Here is a 20,848-nt window from a genome sequence, read left to right as displayed (position 1 = left end):
TCAACTTGCCATAGCTGAGAAAAAGCTATTCAGCAGGCGTGGAACACCAACTGCAACCGCAGAATCTGATCTGTACGTACCCAGAACTATTCGGCTCCAAAGACATATATAAGGAGTCTGTATAGATCAATATCTTATTATTATACTATATACAAAGGAACCAAGCGGATACATAATCATTTAATGTAATACAGCCTAAAATATCTGACCTCAGTGCCATCTGAACTCTGAAACATCATACTCATCCTGTTAGTCTCGTATTACAACAATTGTTAGCGCTGCCAGTTCGAAAAATACTATATCATGTCAACTAACAACCCCTTCAGAACCCCATTAGGTCATAGCGAAACAAAACCCATCGATACCAAAGTCAAACTAATGACTTTCGATGGAAAGGAAGACGTTCTATCACTACCAAAGTTTGTAGCTACCTTAAAACTACAAATGGTGACCCAACAAGCCATTACCGATGCTGAAAAGATTGCGTTCTTTGCCCAACATTTAACAGGAAACGCAGTCACATGGGCACTTAACTGGGTTGATGAGCCACCAACAGATGCTACATGGGAGAATTTCATTAAGGATTTCGAAAGTCATTATACCAGTAAAATTGATATCCATAAGCTTTTAAACTTTATTCACAATATTAATGAAGCCAGTATAGGTATTGAACGCTATAACGCATCATATCGAAGACTTATCGCTCTATTGCCAAAGGACCTGTGGTCCGAGAAGGCCATCTTGGCTCAATACGCCAGAAACCTATCCCCAACAACCTATGAAAGAATTGCCGCTGCTGAACCTTCAACACTAAAGAAGGCAATGGTAATCGCTTATGAAACGATTCCTATTCAAAGCAGGGAATTTTCCACAGGAACCCAGCAGAGCTTCAATTTGCCTATGGGCACCCAACAATCCAGAATGACACCCGTACTAGGGATCAACCAAGTTATGGCATACAACCAAACAAATGACCTTAATGAATATACAATATCTGCAGTTCAACGTAGAGGCCTGATTTCTAGGGAAGAATGCATCCAGAAAAACCAATGCTTCAACTATAAGAAACCAGGCCACCGCCTAGATCAGTGTAGAACTCGTCCTGCAGGGCCAAACCCAAACCACTACTAATCAGATCAGTAATCACAAACCTCATGGTCCAATTCCACTAGTTTCCATTAGTTTCCACAGTTATTCATCCCGAAAATTGGTACCACTATCATTACGACTGATTTTATAATATTCCTGTTAGAATATTCCAGATCTCCAACATCTTTTAACTTCACAGACTTTGTTGATTTCCCAAATACTCATAACATTAGTCCAGGGATTCTATTTCAAAGCAATGGCGGTAACCATTGTACCCTTTTCTTTAGCCGTAATAAATCTAAAAATTGAAACAACATAGCTTTTACCCTTAATAGTTTATGTTCTCAACTCTATAGAATAGGATCATCTTATATGTAACCCAGTAATCCAACGAAATCATCATCTGTTAACCCCAATTTTTTTTATCTTGTAATCTTTTGTACCTTACCGAGATGATGTAACCCTATTGTTATTATGAGATCTCACCATATTTGTAAATCTTTAGTGAGGTCAAAGGTATTTTTTAAGACAGCTTGGGCGCGGGGGTACCAGTGATGCTCCTATCCTAGTTAGTACCTAGTCCCTAATCTAGATCGGAACACCAGATCTTGTTGGGGACCTCACCTTAGTTCAGTAAGATTTGGAGGCGCAAGATGGTTCTTTTTTTTATCTTATTTGAAATTAGATATACATCTTGAGGATTATGGTACTATTTATATATTCTTTTTAAATTTCTGCACCTGGTTTCATCATGCTGACATAATAGAAAATGGGCGAGTTTCTACAGATCATTCTTTACGAAGACCGCACACCTTACACATATTATCTCATATCCATATATTCATTATGACATAGATAAAAATCAACAGTACTAATGTAATAAGTGAAAATTCTTCGGGGACTTTGAATATATTCACAAAAATAGTCAACTACAAGTGGGAGAAATAATTCAATAAATATGAATTATATATTTTGATGAAAATTATTTTCCAACCCCAAGAACCAGTTGGTATTAAAAAAAAAAGAAATACATGGGTTATCAAACATAATCACAACTAATTAAATTATTTCTTAATGAATCAGTAGTATTTGTAAGCAAGGTTTACCCTAGTTTGAGATCTGTATAAAATAATAAGAAACTACCAAAAATATACCTTTTTGTACAAGTTTCTTGAATATTACTAATTATTCTTGACACTTGGCACTTGGCACCTGAAGGCATCCTTCTTGTTAAGTTGAAACTCCCAGTATACTACTGCACAGAGTGTTATTCTTACTCCGAGTTTATGCTAACCCCTTAAAAGCAATACGATATTACCATTTGAAAAGTGCCAAGCTCTAAATATTTTAATTTCCTTTCAGAATTCTAATGAATGAACCACAAAATAGAAAATGCCATCCCCTAAATCATTGGGTTGCCATGTCTCCTTGAATATAAATAATCCGTATTATTCATCGGATATATAAATGACCGAGCGAGTTCGTCATTAGCCAATAATGAACCTTAATTGATTGGACCTGTGTAAAGAAAGCCAGCCGATGTCTCGGCATTTAACTATATAGATTAGTTATTATTCATATGGCTTGATATTTGTAAATTAACTTTACTATGCACATTATATAGAGAAATATAACATCCAATATTGTAGCCAAAAATTGAAGCTGCAATCAAAAAAAATAAAAATAAAAAATTAAAAGAAGGAACGTATAGGTGACTTCCTGAAAAATATGCAAGATAAAATTATGTATTTTTGTTATTGATACTGTAATCACGTAGTATTAGCAGGTCATATGTAACACCTTCTCGCCCATACCAGAAATGCTGCTATTTCTAAAAATAATAATATCAATATTACTCAAGCAAGTATTGAATAAATAATATACTCACCTCGCAATGCACTAACATCAACTTATAATGCGTAAGATTTACTAAATATAGCCTAAATATGTCGCATTTATTTAAATTGAACATTGCTGGAATATGATTATATCATTTTCTATTAAGTGGTAAAAGACTTTTATCACGTGACTATTTAAGAAATATATTCATTTTAGTTATAGTATTTACTATATATTTCTAAATAAAGTAATCGTCTTTACATCTTAAACACTGCATAACAATGTCTAACTCTCTTGAATCCCAGTAAACATTCCCCATACGGTTTTCACTAAGATTTGTTTACCTAATCCTTCATATATATCAATAATATATGAATACGGAGTTCTCGGTAAAACATATATTATGCCAGCAAAACGTAAATTACGGGTCTCCTTCTGTTTCCAGAAACGCTCCCAATCGGGTAGTCTGAATAATCCAAAAAAAAGAAAAAAAAGATGTTCCACGGGTCCTTGACCTCTTTCCCAATTGCCCCACACTCACCCTCAGAAGACCCAGCAGCAGTGCCTAATCCGGTACCTTCACCCACGAAATGACAAAATCTGAATAATGTTGTAAAATATCTCGAGATGGTTCTGTAATTTTTCGCGAATGACGTTTGAGAAATAGGACATGACGGATATTAAAGAATTCTCGAAAAAGGAATTTGTGAACTAATAGTTATTTTTGGCTTTTTTTTTATCACAATGGGAATTTATTTGATAGGAAGGATCAGCTATTGATTAAAAAAAACTCTAGTTTATGGTAACTTGTAAAAAACGGTATATATGGTATTCTACTTGATTAGTGATGAAAAATTTGATATTAATTCTTTCGTTATTTATATAGGTTGTATATTTCAAAAATACGAGAATGAGTGTGTCTTATGATTATTCTGATGTCAGAGAACTTCCATATCAGAATAATTATTCATATTCCTATTTTAATAACAAAAGCCTAAATAACAAAAGCATATTATCTTTGATGGTTGTTGTTACTACATTACTTGGAGCAACATCACTTTCGATGTCTGTATTATATCTATGTCAGAATAAATTGATTTATCCGTCATGGATCAAAGGTGCACGTAACCATGTAGAAAACCCTGAAAGTTTTGGTATACCGTATAAAAGAATCAAATTAATTACAAAGGATAAAGTTTCATTAGAAGCTTACGATATGAGAATTAAAAATTCTCTTAAGGATGAAAAAAATCAAATTAATACCACTGTATTGATCTTATGTCCGAATTCAGGCAATATTGGGAACTTTTTACCCATTGCTTATAAATTCTATAATTTATTTAACTTCAATGTTATTCTTTATTCATATCGTGGGTACGGTAATTCTAATGGTTCACCTTCTGAAACTGGGTTGAAAAAAGATGCAGATTGCATAATGAATTATTTGATGAATAATAAATATCATCAAAATAATAGAATCCTATTATATGGTCAATCATTAGGTGGTGCTATTGCAATTTATATTGCTAATAAATATCCTAATTTCATTGATGGTATGGTAATAGAAAATACATTTTTATCAATACCAAAAATGTTAAATGATCATTTAAAATTTAATATAAAATTTTTATTACATGAAATTTGGAATAATGAAGTTTTAATTAATCAACTTCGTGATGATTTACCAGTTTTATTCCTAAGTGGTTCCAAAGATGAAAAAATTTTACCCAAGCAAATGGAGACTTTATATGATAAATGTTCCAGCGATGATAAACTAATTCATAAATTTCCTAATGGTAATCATTATAATACTATTAATCAACCCAAATATTGGGCAGTCATTGATAAATTTTTAAAAGAATTTAATTAATTCTAATACAATATTGCATTCAAAAATAAATAAACATTCATTCATTCACTCATTTATTCACTCACATTTACAATTACATCTGCATTTTATAACAAATACCATTGTATAGTAGTTTAGCATATTAAATAAACATAATTTTGTACTCTTATCTCGAGTAAGTTTTGTATTTTTAAAAGATTAAATAGAAAAGAAATTTGTCTATATATATAAATAATAAAGTATTTTTTTTAACGATCAAATAAATCGCAACATTTAAAAGAGACATACTATAATAATTTATTTTGAGTTAAAAGAAAAAAAAATAAATAATACATTCTAATATATGGAAAATTTAGCAATACCAGAAGGTAACGTTATCAAAATTTCTTTTTATATTAGGCTTTTAATATATAAAAAAGCGTAAAATATGATGATAAATGAATGACAATCCAAAGAGTAAACGAAAAAAATTGATATGAAGAAGTAAAATGAAATAAAATCAAAAAAAAGCCAAAGGGTAAATTAAAGAAAAAAAGATCAGAAAAAATGAATTATGGAGAATAAAAAGAGAAATAGAATGTCATGATAGGTGAAAATACAAAGCGATTGTGGTCTTGTTAATAGCTGGGGAAAAAAAAAAATTTTTTGTAGAATAAGAAGTGAAAAATGAAAGTGTAATAAGAAAAACAATATTATTAAAACGAGAGATCCGGAATTATGGATAGTTCTATAGGGTATTGGTCATTAAAAGGGGAGAGGGGTCATCAATCTATAATAATTAGTGGGGTTATTATTAATATAATTTATTTTTATTTTTATTTTTATTTTTATTTTTATTTTTTGTAGCAAACTGATTAAGTTAAAATGGAATGTAAATAATCCTTGTTGATAATCTTATCCAAAACACTTAATTTTTCTTGTTTTTCCATGTTAATATTGGTATTAAAGAACTCATTTACAATATTAAAATAATGTTTCCCAAACAAATGGTTATAATTCTTGGTAAAGCTTGAAATTAAATTAACAATGAATTTTGGTTCATTTGGACAATCCTTATAGAAATGTTTCAAATTAAAATCACTTGAGTTTTCAATTCCTAAATTGACAATGGAAAAATAAGCACAACCGTGATAAACGTTTAAAAATTCATCTGGTGGTGTGTATAGAGATCTTACGTTCGTAGTTGCCTCTATATAGGAATCAAATTCGATTTGTTTAAATGGAGAATATTGACTTCTATAAGTCTTCAATCTTTTGGAAAAATCAGTCACAGAAAAATTATAAGGTTTATCGAAATAATCTTTATTAAACGACTTATTATGGATATTAAATTTAATGAAATTAGGATGATTACATTTAATTTCCAAAACAATTGGAGAAATGATAAAATTAGAATAAGGATTTAAATTATAAGAAGATAATTGACGTAAAACATAATGTCTTCTCTTTGTAGTGGAATTTGTTGCATCAAAAATGGCGAAATCCACTTTATCAGCATCAATATCATCTAAAAGATTGTGTAAAGTAATTCTTGCAAAATTTTCCTTTTGTAAACTATTTTTAGGATCAAAAACATCCGAATAATTGGAATGATTATTATTATTTTCAAAAGATTTATTTTTCAATTCATATAAAGTATTATGAGATAAATTTCTTCTCACGTTACCTGCGTTATATATTTCATAACGTAATTTGGAAGTATCAAATGGAGATGAGCAATTAAAAGGTGGCTCCAAAGAGGTGTTTGCATAAAAAGATGAAGATTTCAAATATTCAATCAATTGAGAAGCAATGGTGGATTTACCAGTAGCCGGTAATCCCATTAAAATAACTACAAATTTAGCTTTTCTCTGTTGATTAACATAAAAATTATTCTTCTTGATGGAGGAACTTGGATTTGTATTTGTTGAATTATTGATACTCATATTTGAAGATAAGTCAGTAGACGACAAATTCGGAGATGACGGCGTCATGGGACTATTTGACGAGGAATTATTGGACGTTGTTAAACCTATGGAAGTCATCAAGTGTGTAGAGCTTGTATTTGTTTGTGGCAAACCTTTAATGAATGCGGAGGAAGAACAACTGCTTAAAGAGTCGTTGGGCATTGAATATAATTCCGAATCACTTGAGTTTATTGAGAATGATCTCATCATTGGGGATCTATATGGGTGAGCTTAATATGCTTGGTTCAGATAAGATTTGATGAAGGAAAGAAGGAAAAAAAAGTTAAAACACAACTTCAATGCAAATATATATATGCTCGATACAATAGGAGTTTTGAGTCAATCAAAGATAAAGAGGGTGAGTGGTAATATAAGCTAATGAAGTAACAAAATAGATGACCTTCAAGAATTCAGATTATAAAATGTCGATGGAGTAGATCAGTCAGGTGAATTACGGACCGATGGAAGAATGAGGACGTAAAAAGTATCTTTGATAAGATGATGTATATATTGAAGCAGGAGTGAATCAGTAAATGAGCAATGAGTAGGATGAAAGATTGGAGATTTATTTATTGGAATATATTAGTATAAAATGATAATAATAATAATTATTATTATTACTATTACTATGATTATTACTATTTTTTAATTTTTTCCAAATTTCAATTTTTTGGCTCTAAATTTTTAATCTCGTCAAATGAATGATAAAGTAATTAACTAATAATTTATTGGACTGAAACGTTGGTTATTTGGACAAAAAAGAAAAAGAACTTTTTTACTTTTATTTAACAAAAAAAGATTAAATTAAGATAGAATCAATTGAAAAATTCTAAAAATTCTCTTCAAAACGGTCGATAATCATAGACGGAAATGGACAAATTTCTATTGTATTTGAGGAAATGAATAAAAATGACAATTAATTAATCTGGAAGAAAACGGAAAAAAAAGCAGAAGCGAAAAAAATTAGATAAATAGTAATGAGCATTAAGTTGACCAAATACGATCAGGCACCGATGGGCCAAATTAGTAACACGTACTGATTGTTACGGTTGAAACGGACATGGCAGCCGCGTGTGAAAAATTAAAAAAAAAAATGACCCATGGACCCATGGGTCAAAAAAAAGTGAAAAATTATGATCCGTGGAACACGCTGTAATAAAAAAAAAAAGAAAATTTCTTTTGGCCTTTTGACCCCAATAGAATTGGCCCTTCTCGGACTACTGTTCTCCGGCAATTCGCGGAATCTCGGTCCGGGTGACCCGAAGGTGTACATAACGGATCCGGATATTCACGGATGTTCCGGCTAGATACGGATAAATCCGGTTATCTAAGGATATTCACGGATGTTCCGGCTAGATACGGATAAATCCGGTTATCTAAGGATATTCACGGCTAATCACGGAGATCCCGGCGGATTTGTGTTCTGATCAAAGAGAATGACCTTACCCCGACGGCAAGTTATCACGGCAACCCTCATTTTCAGCACAGGGCCGGGCCGGGAATACCCGAGGGTTTGAGGGTTTGTTGGCTCCATTCCTATCAGAATTCTAGCTCGTATTCCAACTCCACTCCGAGCCGAACCGAACCGAACCGAAAAAAAAAGGCCTCGAGGATTGGTTGTTGGCGGCTGGCTCAAGGGGGGGGAGGGATAAGGCCACAGAGCCGATCGTAGCGTCTGTAAATCATTACGTAGGGGCTTCGGAGTATTACTTATGGATTATGCAATAATTGCATCAGTATCTATAAAGGGTAAAGGTAAGAAATTGCTGGAATAAGGGGGGTGAGACCATTTGCAGCACGTGATGTGAAATGACGAAAAAAAAATAATAAAATAATAATAAAATAAGAATGAAAGTTCAATTGTAATAACGCTTGTTTCTTGGAAATGAACCCCAGAGACACCAGGTGATGCAGTTGTTATCGATCGATTGGTAAAATTCGTTCCAATCGATATCGTCTCTTTCACAGACAAATTCTATGTAAAAGAAGTAGTCCCATTTCTTGGAATCATTATTGGAAGGGTCGTTGTATGGTCTTGAATTCACCGAGACCATATTCAATTGATATTTTTTTAATATCATTAGAACATCCACTAGAGAACCTGGTTCGTTTTTTTCAATCCCAAATGTCAACAAGTTCACTTTATCACCACTTTTATCATGGATTGTCTTTCTAACCAACGTATCCTCTCGTTTCTTAAGAATTAAAAACCGTGTTGTATTACCGACTTTATCATTGATGGATTTTTCCAAGATGGTCACATTAAAGATCTTGGATGCAGCTTCACTGGCAATGGCAAGTGTCAATACGCCATTGCCTCCTGTTTTAGCTCTTTCTCTTTCATATTCCACAGATTTAAAAACAGCTTCACTAGTGGAATTGGTATCAGATTTCTCGAATTTAATTTCAGGATATTTCAATTGCAATTTATTTAAATATTCAGTCACTTGACCCCAAACTTGTGGATGAGAAAGAATACGAATCACTTTATATTGAGAAAACAATCTATCCATATCAGTTTGAGTTTCTTCTCCTTCGTCTCCAACAGTTGGACATAGCAAACAATGGCTAATATTAACATATTGCTCACCAATGACGTCCAATCTGGGTAGCACTTGATTCTTAAACTTACCGGCTTCTTCTCTCTTTGTAGTCAATACTTTATCTCTTAGGATATCATACGAGAATACTACTTGTCCATTGGTGGAATTCTCCAACGGAACAACAGCATATCGTACTGCAGGATTGGTTTCCAATTCTTCAAAACATTCTACAATAGATTTGGCTGTGACCAATTTGATATATCTCTTCTCTGGCCCATCTTTAATCTCTTCATCTTCATCAAATTCTTGCATCACAGCTTGATGAGAATATGTCCCATAGGGTCCCAAGAATATGACATGATCAGTCACCAAATCTAAGTTGTTGAAGAATTTCTCCATACCTTTGACATCAGTGGAGGGAGGCATCTTGCCTTGACGTGTAAATCCTTATTTCCTTTTTTTATTATTTTTTTTCTTACGTTGCTCGCAATCAGCCAACCAATTTTACCTTTTGTATAAAGTTGAGTCACGCAAATCTTTATTTAGCTTTGGACCACTTTACCCCGCTATATATAATAACAATTAACTAAACAATCAAATCCCAGTTTCTCCATCCCACTTGAATTATAGTTGCCTTTATTTTCTTGATTTGCTTAGTTCCATTACTCATCCTTTACCAAAGCTATTGCCGACGTCGGGCTTCCTCTTTATTCCGGTATTTTTTCCTCGGGCCAGTGGAGATTGTTGTAAGAAAGATTTCTATAGCATTTTTCACGGGACAGCTTTCGAATTTACCTACTACTAGTAATTAAAAAGATCCACGTAGATGTAGCTGCTTGGTCCAAGAATTTTTGTATTTAAATCTGTAATACTTGATGATGATGATGATGATGTTAACGATTATAATATATAAAAAAAGTTTATAAACTGACAGGGCCCAGACATATATAAGTGTCATTTATACATGAATAAATAAATAAGTAATTTGAAACAAAATAAACAACAACCAATTGAAATTCAAAACACATCAGTTATAACGACTGTACTTACTTGGTAAACTTGTAAATGAAAGGTTAGAACGCGTCCCTGACCTTTGCGCATAACGGTTATTATTGTCCCGTTTCCCACGACGAACACCTCTTGGTAAGAAATTCGTTATAATAGATTTAGCACCACTTTCAGTAGCTGCACTGAATGTGCTTTGAGGTTCTAATTTAACCCAAAACGTTGCAAAGAACCAACCTATAACTGCCAAAAATAATAAAACACCCAAGATACCAAACCACCATCCATAATTCTTAGCATCCGATCCAGGAACTTTGACGTTCATACCAAATAGACCGGTAATCACATTCAATGGCACCAGCATCGTACCCAAGATTGTGACTTTACTTAAAATCTCAGTGACTCTATTATTAGAATTAAACGATTCTACCTGTAATTGTGCCAAATAATTGGCGTGTGATCTTGAAAAAATCTTCTCATAGGATGATAAATTTTGAAACATAGTTAACAAATGATCTTGGATATCACCCAAGTATAATGCGATATCACCTCTTGGTTGAATCGTTTGAGAATAATGATAATTCACCGATGATGCTTGTAAATTAGCAATATTAATTTGAGATGTTAACGCAGGTCCAATACCATTCATTTCATCTTTACATCTCTTGGCAAACATCTTAATAACATCGGCTTTACCACTTAATAATCTCATCAAGGTCATAATTTTTCTTCTACTTTCACCAATACGTTGCAACATCATTGAGAAATCAGTATCCCTTGTCATAAACACAGAGTCCTCGACAGTATCTGCTTCATATTCAATAGATTGAATTACTGGTGCAAAACTATCAGTAATATCATCAATCAAAGCATAACAAAGCCAATCAGCATTAACATCCACATAATCACGTAATTGTCTAACTCTTCTTCTGACATTGGCACAATGAGAAATTGGTGCAAAATGGAATGTCAAGATACCGGTTCTAAATATAACCATATAAACATTGATTGGTTCTAAATATTCTTCAGATTCTTTATCATTTTCAAATGTATGGAAACAAACAAAATAATATGATTTAAATAATTCCACTTTTTCACGAGTTTCTTGCATTCTAATATCTTCCGCTGTCAAAGGATGGATTCCAAAGGTCTTTGCGATACATCTCATTTCATCATCTGTGGGACAACTACAATCTAACCACCAAGTTTGTTTACCATTTCTAAACAAATTGGCAAACGATTCACCTGGTTTAACTAATGAGGCAATATCTGTAGCATGGACAGTTTCTCCTGATTCAGAACAAATAAAGGCAAATCTAGTGGGACATTCGTACCCGCCATAAGTATTGGAACTATTATAAAACTCAGTTGGGGTACTAATGTCCTCATTACTATTATTAGAGTTACTGCCATAACTACTTGAATTTTTGTTTGACACATTATTACTGCTAGCATTAATACCTGTACCAATTGGACAAATTTCATCATCATCTTCAATCTTATTAGCACCAAATGAAATACCTTGAGGAACAGGTTCAATAGGTAATTGCTTTTCTAAGTCATAAGGTTCACTACTTTCTTCGTTTAGTTCATCACTATTTGAATTCGAATGGGCTGCTGCATTTACATTTCTTGGAGTATATTTCAAAGCAGCAGATGATAAGGAGCTTCTAGAAGAACTCGTTGTACTATCATTAGATGTGATTTCCACTCTTGAGTTTTCCTTTTGAGATAAAGAAACTAAATATTCTTCTCTTAATCTATTTGATTGTTCAGCAAATTCTTCCAATTCATCGAAATCAATACCATTAATACGAGTATGTAACTGTGGGGACATTGGGAAACAGACATCTTCTTCCGTTTCTTGTGAATCTCTCGAAGCTTGTGAATCTTCACTATCAACAGATGCCCTACGTTGTTGCTGTTGTTGCTGATTTGGATTTGGATTTGAACCTTTAACCTTTGGAGGTGGATTATCAGATGATACTCTTCTCAAATGTTCTTGTGGAATATCCGATCTAGCAGTATGAATAGAAATGATTGAATTTGCTCTCGATCTTAATTTGGACTGTTGTGGTTCCGAAGAATTAGAATTATGAGGTTTCAAGTTATGAGAATGAGGAGAAGAAGAATCATTATGATAGATTGGAGAAGGACCATGAGTAGTTCTATTTGGTGATTTTGCAGGTTTCAAATGAGAATTCAAATGATGATTTTGTTGAACGGGGGTTGGATTACGCTTAATCTCATCCTCAGGGTACAATGATAACCTTCTTCTACTAGATGTATCCACACGTAATTGGTTAGTTGAACTTCGTGCCCGTACTTGATTGCTCGGTTTGGAGTTATTTAAACTCGCATTGGGACCATTTTCAGGAATACCAGTCACATGGATCGGTTTCAATGGAGTAGTGGCTTGAGGTGAAGCCCAATCAGTATGTTGTCTATGATCGTACAATTCATCATGCTCCTCTGTTTTCATTGATACAAGAGACTCAATAAAAGAGGTAGTTCTGGATAAATCACCAGAGGCAGTAGCACTAGTGACTGATTCATTTGATGAAGATGTCATTTTTCAGAGATGACTTATTTTATTTTTTAATTTTTTTTTTTTTTTTTTGAATTAGTCTTATTTATTTTTCCACGTTCAAAACCAAATAAAAGCACTAAATAGAATAAATAAAGATCAAACTGGATTAGTATTATTTTCTTAGTTTTTTTTTGGTCAAACTGCAGTTATCTGTATAATAATAGAAAAATCAAATGTCTAGTTTCTAACAAAGTGCAAGATAGTTGGGGATAGAGAAGTGGAGGCGCTGTACATGTCGTGTAGTCTTAGATAATAATATAAAATTAGCTAGATTAATCAACACTATGGATGGACACACTGGCTAAATATTTCGAGAGGAAGAGATTTCTGGAACCAGCAAACTGTATGATAGAGACCGATTATCTTGCAAATAAATATATAATCTTTTATGTCTTAAAAGCAGCTTATCTTTATTTGATATATATCTTTTTTTTTCTTTCAAAGCTTTAAAACAGAATAAAAGGAATACGTGTTATCATCAAGATTAAGATGATAAGGTTTAAGGGTAACTAGAAGAAAAAGAATAAATAAATATGAATATCGTTCGCATAAAAAGTTGTTATATAGAATACGATTTGTAGAAACTTTAACTAAGACAAGATAAATCAAAAACCTCGAGAAATACTAAACATTAAATATGAAAAATGGAAAATAGAAATTGGAAATTAGAAAATGGAAGACCTTAGACAACCTTTCTCTCCTCGCACCGTCCACTCTCCTCCGTGAACACAATGAAAATCTGGAAAAGTCTAGTGGGGTGAGACTCTGGCAGCCCTATTATCTAAGAGAATGGTGAGTGATTGTCGGGCACTATCATCTCGCAAAAAAACTTTTTTCCACGTTGCTCAAGGTTAATTTTAGAAAAAAAAAACAACCGAAAAATAAAAAAAAAAAAAAAAATTAGAAGTGAAAAATTGATAAACCTAATAGAAAATTAAATAGAAAAAAAACACATAGAAAATATGAAAAATTAGAGAATATCCAGCCGTTCGGTAATATCCGGTTTGGGAAAAATCACATCATCAATTTCCCGCTGAAATTGTTCACGCGAAACCAACAAAAAGAGGAGACTATTAAGAAAAGGTCAAATTATTGTTTGGACACTTCATAAACAAATCATATATTATCAAAGGAACTAAAATGGGCAAATTGACAACTAGGAATGTATCTATATAAGTCACGCAGATTTGGCAAGACCTATACGATGTTTCTAGCTCATAGGTATTTACAATAAGCAGAAGTCAATGTCGAAAGGTATTCTGAGGGAATAAAATTTTGAAAGAAAGAGGCACTGATAGACATTTTAGGAGTTTATTCATCGATCTTGCACGTTGACTGTTATTAACCAGGGTTTATCTTTTGAACCGAGGAATTCGAGAATCGTATACACTACGCTTTTCGTCACTCGAAATTCAGTAGGAACGACAGATATGGAAGATTTGATACTGGCTCTTACCACTAAATATACCATTAGTAACAACGAGAATGCCTATTAATTCTTTTTATGGTAATTTTGTATTTTTTCTTAAAAATAATTGTGCACGTCATGCTTCTTCATGAGATTCTGACTAGGATCTTGTTTACCATCCTCTACAACCATGTACCAATTAGACACTCATTCATTGTCAGCACACAACTCCTCTTACAGTTGATTAACAGTGAATTCAATGTTAGGAGGGAAAATAAAAAACGGAGTCTAAGGTGAAATGCCAAGAAAGAGGGGTTGTTTACCATTCAGGAGATACTTACATAAAATTATTTCTTATGAAGTCAGTATGATACTCATGGTTTAAAAACATTGTATCTTACTAATTGTAGTTTTGTGTCTTGGAATTAAACAAAGATATAGAATATTGTCTACTTGAAAACTCTCTGATTTTTCTAATAGACCTAATTTATTAGAAAATTTCAATATTGCTGCATCTTTATATTATGAACTATTTTTAGTGTCATCGTCTATACATTCTTTACTGGCTCAATTTTAAAATCAAGATCAGGATTTCTTTATAGATAGATTACTAACTACTCAACTTTAAACTTGGTGTATTATTAATATTATAAATATTATTAATCTTGTCCTGAATGGTAAGTTTATCGATACTTGCTCTCAAGAGAATATCCTTATTTAGAATGAAATTGTTTTGAAAGCTTAGCATATTTTGAAGATTTTATTATATATAACTTTATTATAAAGCAAAGTGTATTAATGGTCTAGACTAGGCAAAAAAACCTGTCTAAATTCGGACACTCTCTGTAACTACGTAAGTGATATGAGAGGTGAAATATGTACTCTACGTTAAAAATATTTAAGAGAAAAAAAAATCAAGTACTTGCAATATTGAACTGCAGGATTTTAAATTGTTGCCAATTAAGAGTAAAAAAGGCATGTAGTATACATAGGTCCATGTTTCAGAAAATATGTTTTACACGTAACATGTATGAGTTCATGCTTGAGAAAAAATTGTAACTAAATTAAAATGATAAAATATTTTGAGATGGTTGAATGAAGGAATTATCAAACGGAATTCATAAAGATAATGCTGTGGAAGTTTTTTGAACAATTGAATCATCTTTTTTCTTCTCGTTTTTATCACTCATTAATGAAAAGGTAAGAATAAAGGTAACATATAATCCAATATATCCAGCAATCTGTTGGCTAGTTATCATATCAGGTGGATTAAACATTATTTTATATTAGTGAGATTAATTAAAATTTTTTTTTTTTTATTTTTTTTGATTTACCTTTAAAAAGTATGAATTAGACACAATAATAAGCCATTTTTTTCTCATAATCATCATCTATTTATATAGAAGTTTTGTTTACCCTTGACATATTTGTTATGTATGTATTTATTGTCTTTTATCTAATTATTGAGGAATACTTTTAGATTTTTTGTAGTCCTAAATATTCTCCTGTTTTCTTTCAGATTCTTTTCTATTCTTTAATATTTTATCATCATCCCCTTATATTGGCAGGGCTTATGGGCAATTTTTCTGTTCATAGTTCACAATTTTAAATTAATCAGAATGTAGGTAAGACGATTTCATTTTGAAGATTATTTGTCTTGAACTATAAACAAGCATCAAATTAACTAATTTAGCATTTTTTGTAGTTTATTGCTTTTCTAATTTTAAATAGAATAACTCAGATGTGACATAGTGATACTGTCAGTACACTCTGTCAAGGGTTAGAATCTTACAAGCTCTAACTAAATCAGAGACGTTCGCGTCAACATGTTGCGACGCATAAACTCGCTTGTATATAAAGCGATGCCCATGAGGCATCTATATAGAATTACAGGGAATAAGATAAGTAAGTTATAGTTATAAGAATAATCAGGGTTATAGTCCTCTGCAAAATACTAGTCAGATCACTATATATTATTAAAGCAACTACTCATGGGCGGTTAGTGTAGTGGTTATCATTCCACCCTTCCAAGGTGGAGACACGGGTTCGATTCTCGTACCGCTCAATTTTTTTCACATTTAACAATTTTAAGCTCTGCTACTCCCAGTAGTATATCTTTTTAGTTGCTAGTTTAATACCAACGGTTTATTAAACTATACAACTATATACCTGAGCCTATGTAAGTTAAATATTATTATTATTATTACGTTCCGATTTGTTCACTATACACTTCCATCTTTTGTATTTCGTCCTTTTTGTTTTCTGGTTCTTACCTCTTTGTTCTACCTTAACCCTCTAGTTTATTCCTTGTAGCTTTAGATTCATAAATATAATTTATGTTCATGATTTACTTACTTGTTAATCTACCTGTTTATTCCGTTATCGCGTGATCCTGGTTTATACACCTGACTAACGTAGCTCACACTACGTGACACCCCAAAATTTGCAAATCACGTGATATTATAAATCTTTTACCGTTCTTATATTAATTCAAATAAATCTAACTTAATTAATTGATAGTGACAATATAATTCTGTATTTTAAAATGTGATACTTAATAATATGAACTGTGGTATAAAAACAATAATGCCCTGATAGTATAAGGAGTTTATTATTTCTTTCGGTATTGTATCCTGTTGACGCTTTCTTTTTTTATTGATAATAAACCTTTTAACTTTTTTAACTTTAAAATTTTAATTCGTTCTATTTAATACATTTCTTATTTTTCTACTCATCGAATGATATAACTACGAGGTGAAACTTTTTGCTAGCGGCAAAAGTTAGTTATGCAACACTTGCTAGTTTTAAAATCATAGTAAACATATCCTGTAATACTAGAAATATATTATTATTTTAGATTGACTTACATAACATTAGTATATTACATCAGTCCATAGAAAAAAAAAGAAAATAATAATAGTTCACCCCAATATATTTTATCAAATTTAAATTATTATTATATACTATATATAAATCTATATTTAAAATAATGTTACATGTCTAGTATATTAATTTTTAATGAAAAGGTGTTGAAATATTTTTAATTTTGTGTGTATGCGTTTTTATTGAAACTTTATATAAATCTATGTACTAATGAAGCACCATAAGGTAGTATAATGACTACTTTTTCTCTACTCTTATGTATGATTCTCTCTAGGTTCCCCAAACAGGAAGACGATAAAAAACGTAGTTGAATAACAGTGGCTGTTTTAAATCTTAATCATAGTGTTTCAATTCAGTTCTGGTAACATTTAGAATACGAGACAGAATAATTGATCATCGTGGCTCTTCATTCAATGTCAATAATAATTGTGCCAAGCATCTCTTGGAAGTTAAGTCATCATTTAAAACTTCCGCAAATGTATTATCTCTTAATTTTGTTGGTAATATTACTTTCAACAAACTTCTAGCTTCTAATTTATCACTTAATCGTAAGTAACATCTTATGATATGCTTTAATAATCTACCTGGAGGGGTATTTACTGTAAGTTGATCGATCATATTCTTTAAAACATTTGTGACAGCATAAAATCTATCTAGAGTAGCACAAATATATTGTAGACCTAAATCATCTAATAAAATTTTTTGTAATATGAAAATAGCAACTGTCTTAGATAGCTCAGAAGATGATTCCATAATTTTTAAGCATAATGGAATGATATCTGTTCTTAATAGAAATTTAATAACATCTTGTGAATCATTTTTAACTAATGCACCAACTACACCCAATGATGTCAATCTCAAATATTCAAAAGCTCTTTGTCTTGATGTAGTATTCAAGAAAGGGAATAAAAATAATGGAATATGAGCTTGTAAAAATAAATGTTTGGTATCTGGATGTTGAGCAACACATTGAAGTAATACAAGTGCATTACAAACTCGATTAGATAATTCATTTGATAATAATGGTGGTTGTAGCAATGGGTAAACAGATATGATTTCATCCAATAAAGATGTCATTACACCAAATGAAGACCATAATACAACAGCAAGATCATCAAATTGTTCTCTTTGACGACCTAACTCAAGTAACGCCTGCTCCTTTTTGGGTCCATATGTCAATTGACAGATCCAATGGAAGACATTTGGATCATCAAGAGCATGTGAACCAGATCCTTGTTTCAATTTAGGAGCTGGAGTCTGAGAAGAAGGATTTGTTTTGTTTAATGGAATATTTCCAGCATTACTGTTATTGATTAACGGTGGGTTGTTGGTTAGTCCTTGAAGTTCTGGTTTATTTGGAACTGGAGTAGCAATTTGTGATTGTTGCTGCTGCTGTTGCTGTTGCTGCTGTAATGCTAGCTGAATTGGTAATGGTAACTGGCCCTGTAATTGATTAGGTGGACCCATTTGGTTGGACAGAGGTGGCATTTGGCCTGGCATTTGGCCTGGTATTTGACCAGGAGGAAGTTGACCTGGTGGAGGTGGAAGAACTGACATCGGACCTTGCATTCCTAAGCCTGGAACAGAATTACTTTTGTTACTTGCTTGTCCAGATGTTGTTCCTGCTACTTGATTTTGAGTAGCAAACATAGTATTGTGATTTCTAAGTTTATCTTAGAAATTGAAGGAAAAAAAAAATGGTATCTAAAAAAGACTTCTTAGATTAAGATTAACTTTTAAAAAATATTAAAAGAAATACCAGTATAATAATAAAATTAACAAATATGAACTTTTATGAATTAATTAGAATATATGACACACACAGTTTTGATGGATTGCTTGCTTTTTTCCTTCCTATTTGTGACAAAATTTAATTAGCAAGTTGTTATATTGTAGGTTTTAGAATTCTATATTTTTTCATATTTTGGAGATTGGTATTTGGAAACCATAGTTTTGCTGTCCGAGCGGGAAAAAAAAAGCCGAGAAAAATAAAAAAAATATCACTACATTCTCGTTAAATTGTTGGATAGAAAGGCGGTTAAAAAAAAAATTAAATACTCGACTTTAGAAAATGATGTAGCTTTTATTTCTTTGTTGTGAAATAGTAAACGTTATAGAAAATTAAGATTGTTCTAGTAGTGTTTGAGAAAAAATAAAGATAAATATTTTATTTTATTTTTAAATAGATACTTAAACGTTAAAAAAAAGTAGTAAATATGTGTAATGCAAATATATAATTATGATGAAAAATATTTAGTTAATTTATGAAAAAGAACAAAAGAAATGAAAACTTTAATAAGTGAAATGAGAAATGTAAAAAAAATACCCGTGAAATGATTAAGGAAAGAAAAATAATAATATAATAACCATAGAAACCAAAAATGTATGATGTGATAATACCGAGAAAAAAAAGTGAGAAAAGAAAAGGCAAAAAAATGGAAGTTTAGTTAGAATTAAAACCCATGAGATCTCATAACTTGATCAAAATCCCAGTTATCCAAACCGCCAATTAATAATGGAGAAGTATTTTTATTAGTAGATAAAGGAGAAATTTTACCTCCAAACATTGGTAAGTTTTCGTATGGGGAATATTGATCAACCAAAGTAGATGTACTTAGATTAGAAGAAATCGATAAATCTCTCTTATGCATAGCTTGAGACTTGAAAGAATCGTACTCGGCACTGTTGGAAGTAGAGTATGAATAAATATTCTTATTAAATTGATATTGGTTCTGTAAATGTTGTTGTTGTGGTTGTTGCAATTGTACTTCTGGTTGATGTTGAGAGTATTGAGAAGCTGAACGGGATAAGGATGGAGGATATTGACCATATTGAGAATTAGAACGAGATAATTGTTGAGCATATGGAGAATTTGTGCGTGTTAATGGAGAAGAAGAAAGTGACAATAAATAGGAGGAAGAAGTTGAATTGTTGCGAGAGTGAGTGAAATTACGAGAATTGGAACGAGTATGGGAATGAGCACGTAAATGTTTAGAAACGACAATATCACGAACAATTGGTTCCAATAAACTTTGTAAATCTAAGATGATTTCGTGTTCAGTTAATTGTAAGTTCCAATCTAATAAAGATAATAATTGTCTTTCCATCAAATTGACATCTTTCACAGAAAATAAACCATTTGTGTAATTAGCCCAATGGACGTTTAAAGGTGATGAATCATTATGGAATTTAGCACTTAAGATTAAACAAGCCAAAAATAATCTATGAATGGTGGAAGGGATACCTACAGCATCTGCAGGTAACAATTTCTTCAATTTATTCAAATAGCAAACAGTCATCAATAAAGTAGAGACTTGAACGTTTGTATATCTAACGATTCTAGTGATGAAGGTCATCAATGAAGGTAATTTTGGTATAGATGGAGCCTTACCATCGACTGGAGATGATGGTGGGGATGGTAATTGAGAACCATTGTTATGAGGTAAAACTTTCAAAGTACAGTTGGTGACATATCTGATAATATCATCAGTGACTGGGGATTTCATTAAGACATTGAAAGCTTGAACGTATTCTTGCATATTGTGTATGGAATTGTATAGATTATAATAATGTTGTGTAGTAATGTTTTGTTGCCAATGCAATTAAATGATATGAATGAGAGTGATGAGGATGATGATGTTTAACTGAAAAGACTGATGAATAACAACAACACAATTGTAATATTATAATCAATAC

The 20,848-nt window shown here is 31.8% G+C and overlaps 7 protein-coding genes and 1 non-coding gene across 8 annotated transcripts; 3 read left to right on the top strand and 5 right to left on the bottom strand.

Annotated features, from left to right (window-relative positions):
- Positions 1-303: 303 nt before the first annotated feature.
- Positions 304-1,131, top strand: TBLA0A07940 (uncharacterized protein; the record flags this gene model as incomplete). The annotated part of the gene is made up of 1 exon (XM_004178055.1): positions 304-1,131. The coding sequence occupies one exon, from the start codon at positions 304-306 to the stop codon at positions 1,129-1,131; it is 828 nt and encodes a 275-aa protein (XP_004178103.1).
- A 2,707-nt stretch (positions 1,132-3,838) lies between these two features.
- Positions 3,839-4,798, top strand: TBLA0A07935 (alpha/beta hydrolase; the record flags this gene model as incomplete). The annotated part of the gene is made up of 1 exon (XM_004178054.1): positions 3,839-4,798. The coding sequence occupies one exon, from the start codon at positions 3,839-3,841 to the stop codon at positions 4,796-4,798; it is 960 nt and encodes a 319-aa protein (XP_004178102.1).
- An 833-nt stretch (positions 4,799-5,631) lies between these two features.
- PFK27 (6-phosphofructo-2-kinase) lies at positions 5,632-6,933 on the bottom strand (the record flags this gene model as incomplete). Its single annotated transcript, XM_004178053.1, has 1 exon — positions 5,632-6,933. The coding sequence occupies one exon, from the start codon at positions 6,931-6,933 to the stop codon at positions 5,632-5,634; it is 1,302 nt and encodes a 433-aa protein (XP_004178101.1).
- A 1,646-nt stretch (positions 6,934-8,579) lies between these two features.
- Positions 8,580-9,665, bottom strand: PHA2 (prephenate dehydratase PHA2; the record flags this gene model as incomplete). The annotated part of the gene is made up of 1 exon (XM_004178052.1): positions 8,580-9,665. One exon carries the CDS (start codon positions 9,663-9,665, stop codon positions 8,580-8,582), a length of 1,086 nt encoding a protein of 361 aa, XP_004178100.1.
- Positions 9,666-10,293: 628 nt separating this feature from the next.
- ALR1 (Mg(2+) transporter ALR1) lies at positions 10,294-12,843 on the bottom strand (the record flags this gene model as incomplete). The annotated part of the gene is made up of 1 exon (XM_004178051.1): positions 10,294-12,843. One exon carries the CDS (start codon positions 12,841-12,843, stop codon positions 10,294-10,296), a length of 2,550 nt encoding a protein of 849 aa, XP_004178099.1.
- Positions 12,844-16,262: 3,419 nt separating this feature from the next.
- On the top strand, positions 16,263-16,334 carry TBLA0Atrna26G. Its single transcript has one exon. It is a non-coding gene; the product is annotated as a tRNA-Gly (tRNA).
- A 1,211-nt stretch (positions 16,335-17,545) lies between these two features.
- CAF40 (CCR4-NOT core subunit CAF40) lies at positions 17,546-18,802 on the bottom strand (the record flags this gene model as incomplete). The annotated part of the gene is made up of 1 exon (XM_004178050.1): positions 17,546-18,802. The coding sequence occupies one exon, from the start codon at positions 18,800-18,802 to the stop codon at positions 17,546-17,548; it is 1,257 nt and encodes a 418-aa protein (XP_004178098.1).
- Positions 18,803-19,605: 803 nt separating this feature from the next.
- Positions 19,606-20,691, bottom strand: TBLA0A07890 (cyclin family protein; the record flags this gene model as incomplete). Its single annotated transcript, XM_004178049.1, has 1 exon — positions 19,606-20,691. The coding sequence occupies one exon, from the start codon at positions 20,689-20,691 to the stop codon at positions 19,606-19,608; it is 1,086 nt and encodes a 361-aa protein (XP_004178097.1).
- Between the last annotated feature and the right edge of the window lie 157 nt (positions 20,692-20,848).

This window comes from Henningerozyma blattae, chromosome 1, assembly GCF_000315915.1.
Source record: "Henningerozyma blattae CBS 6284 chromosome 1, complete genome".
In the NCBI taxonomy this organism is placed as follows: Eukaryota; Fungi; Ascomycota; class Saccharomycetes; order Saccharomycetales; family Saccharomycetaceae; genus Henningerozyma; species Henningerozyma blattae.
This window is presented reverse-complemented; position numbering and strand designations above follow the sequence as displayed.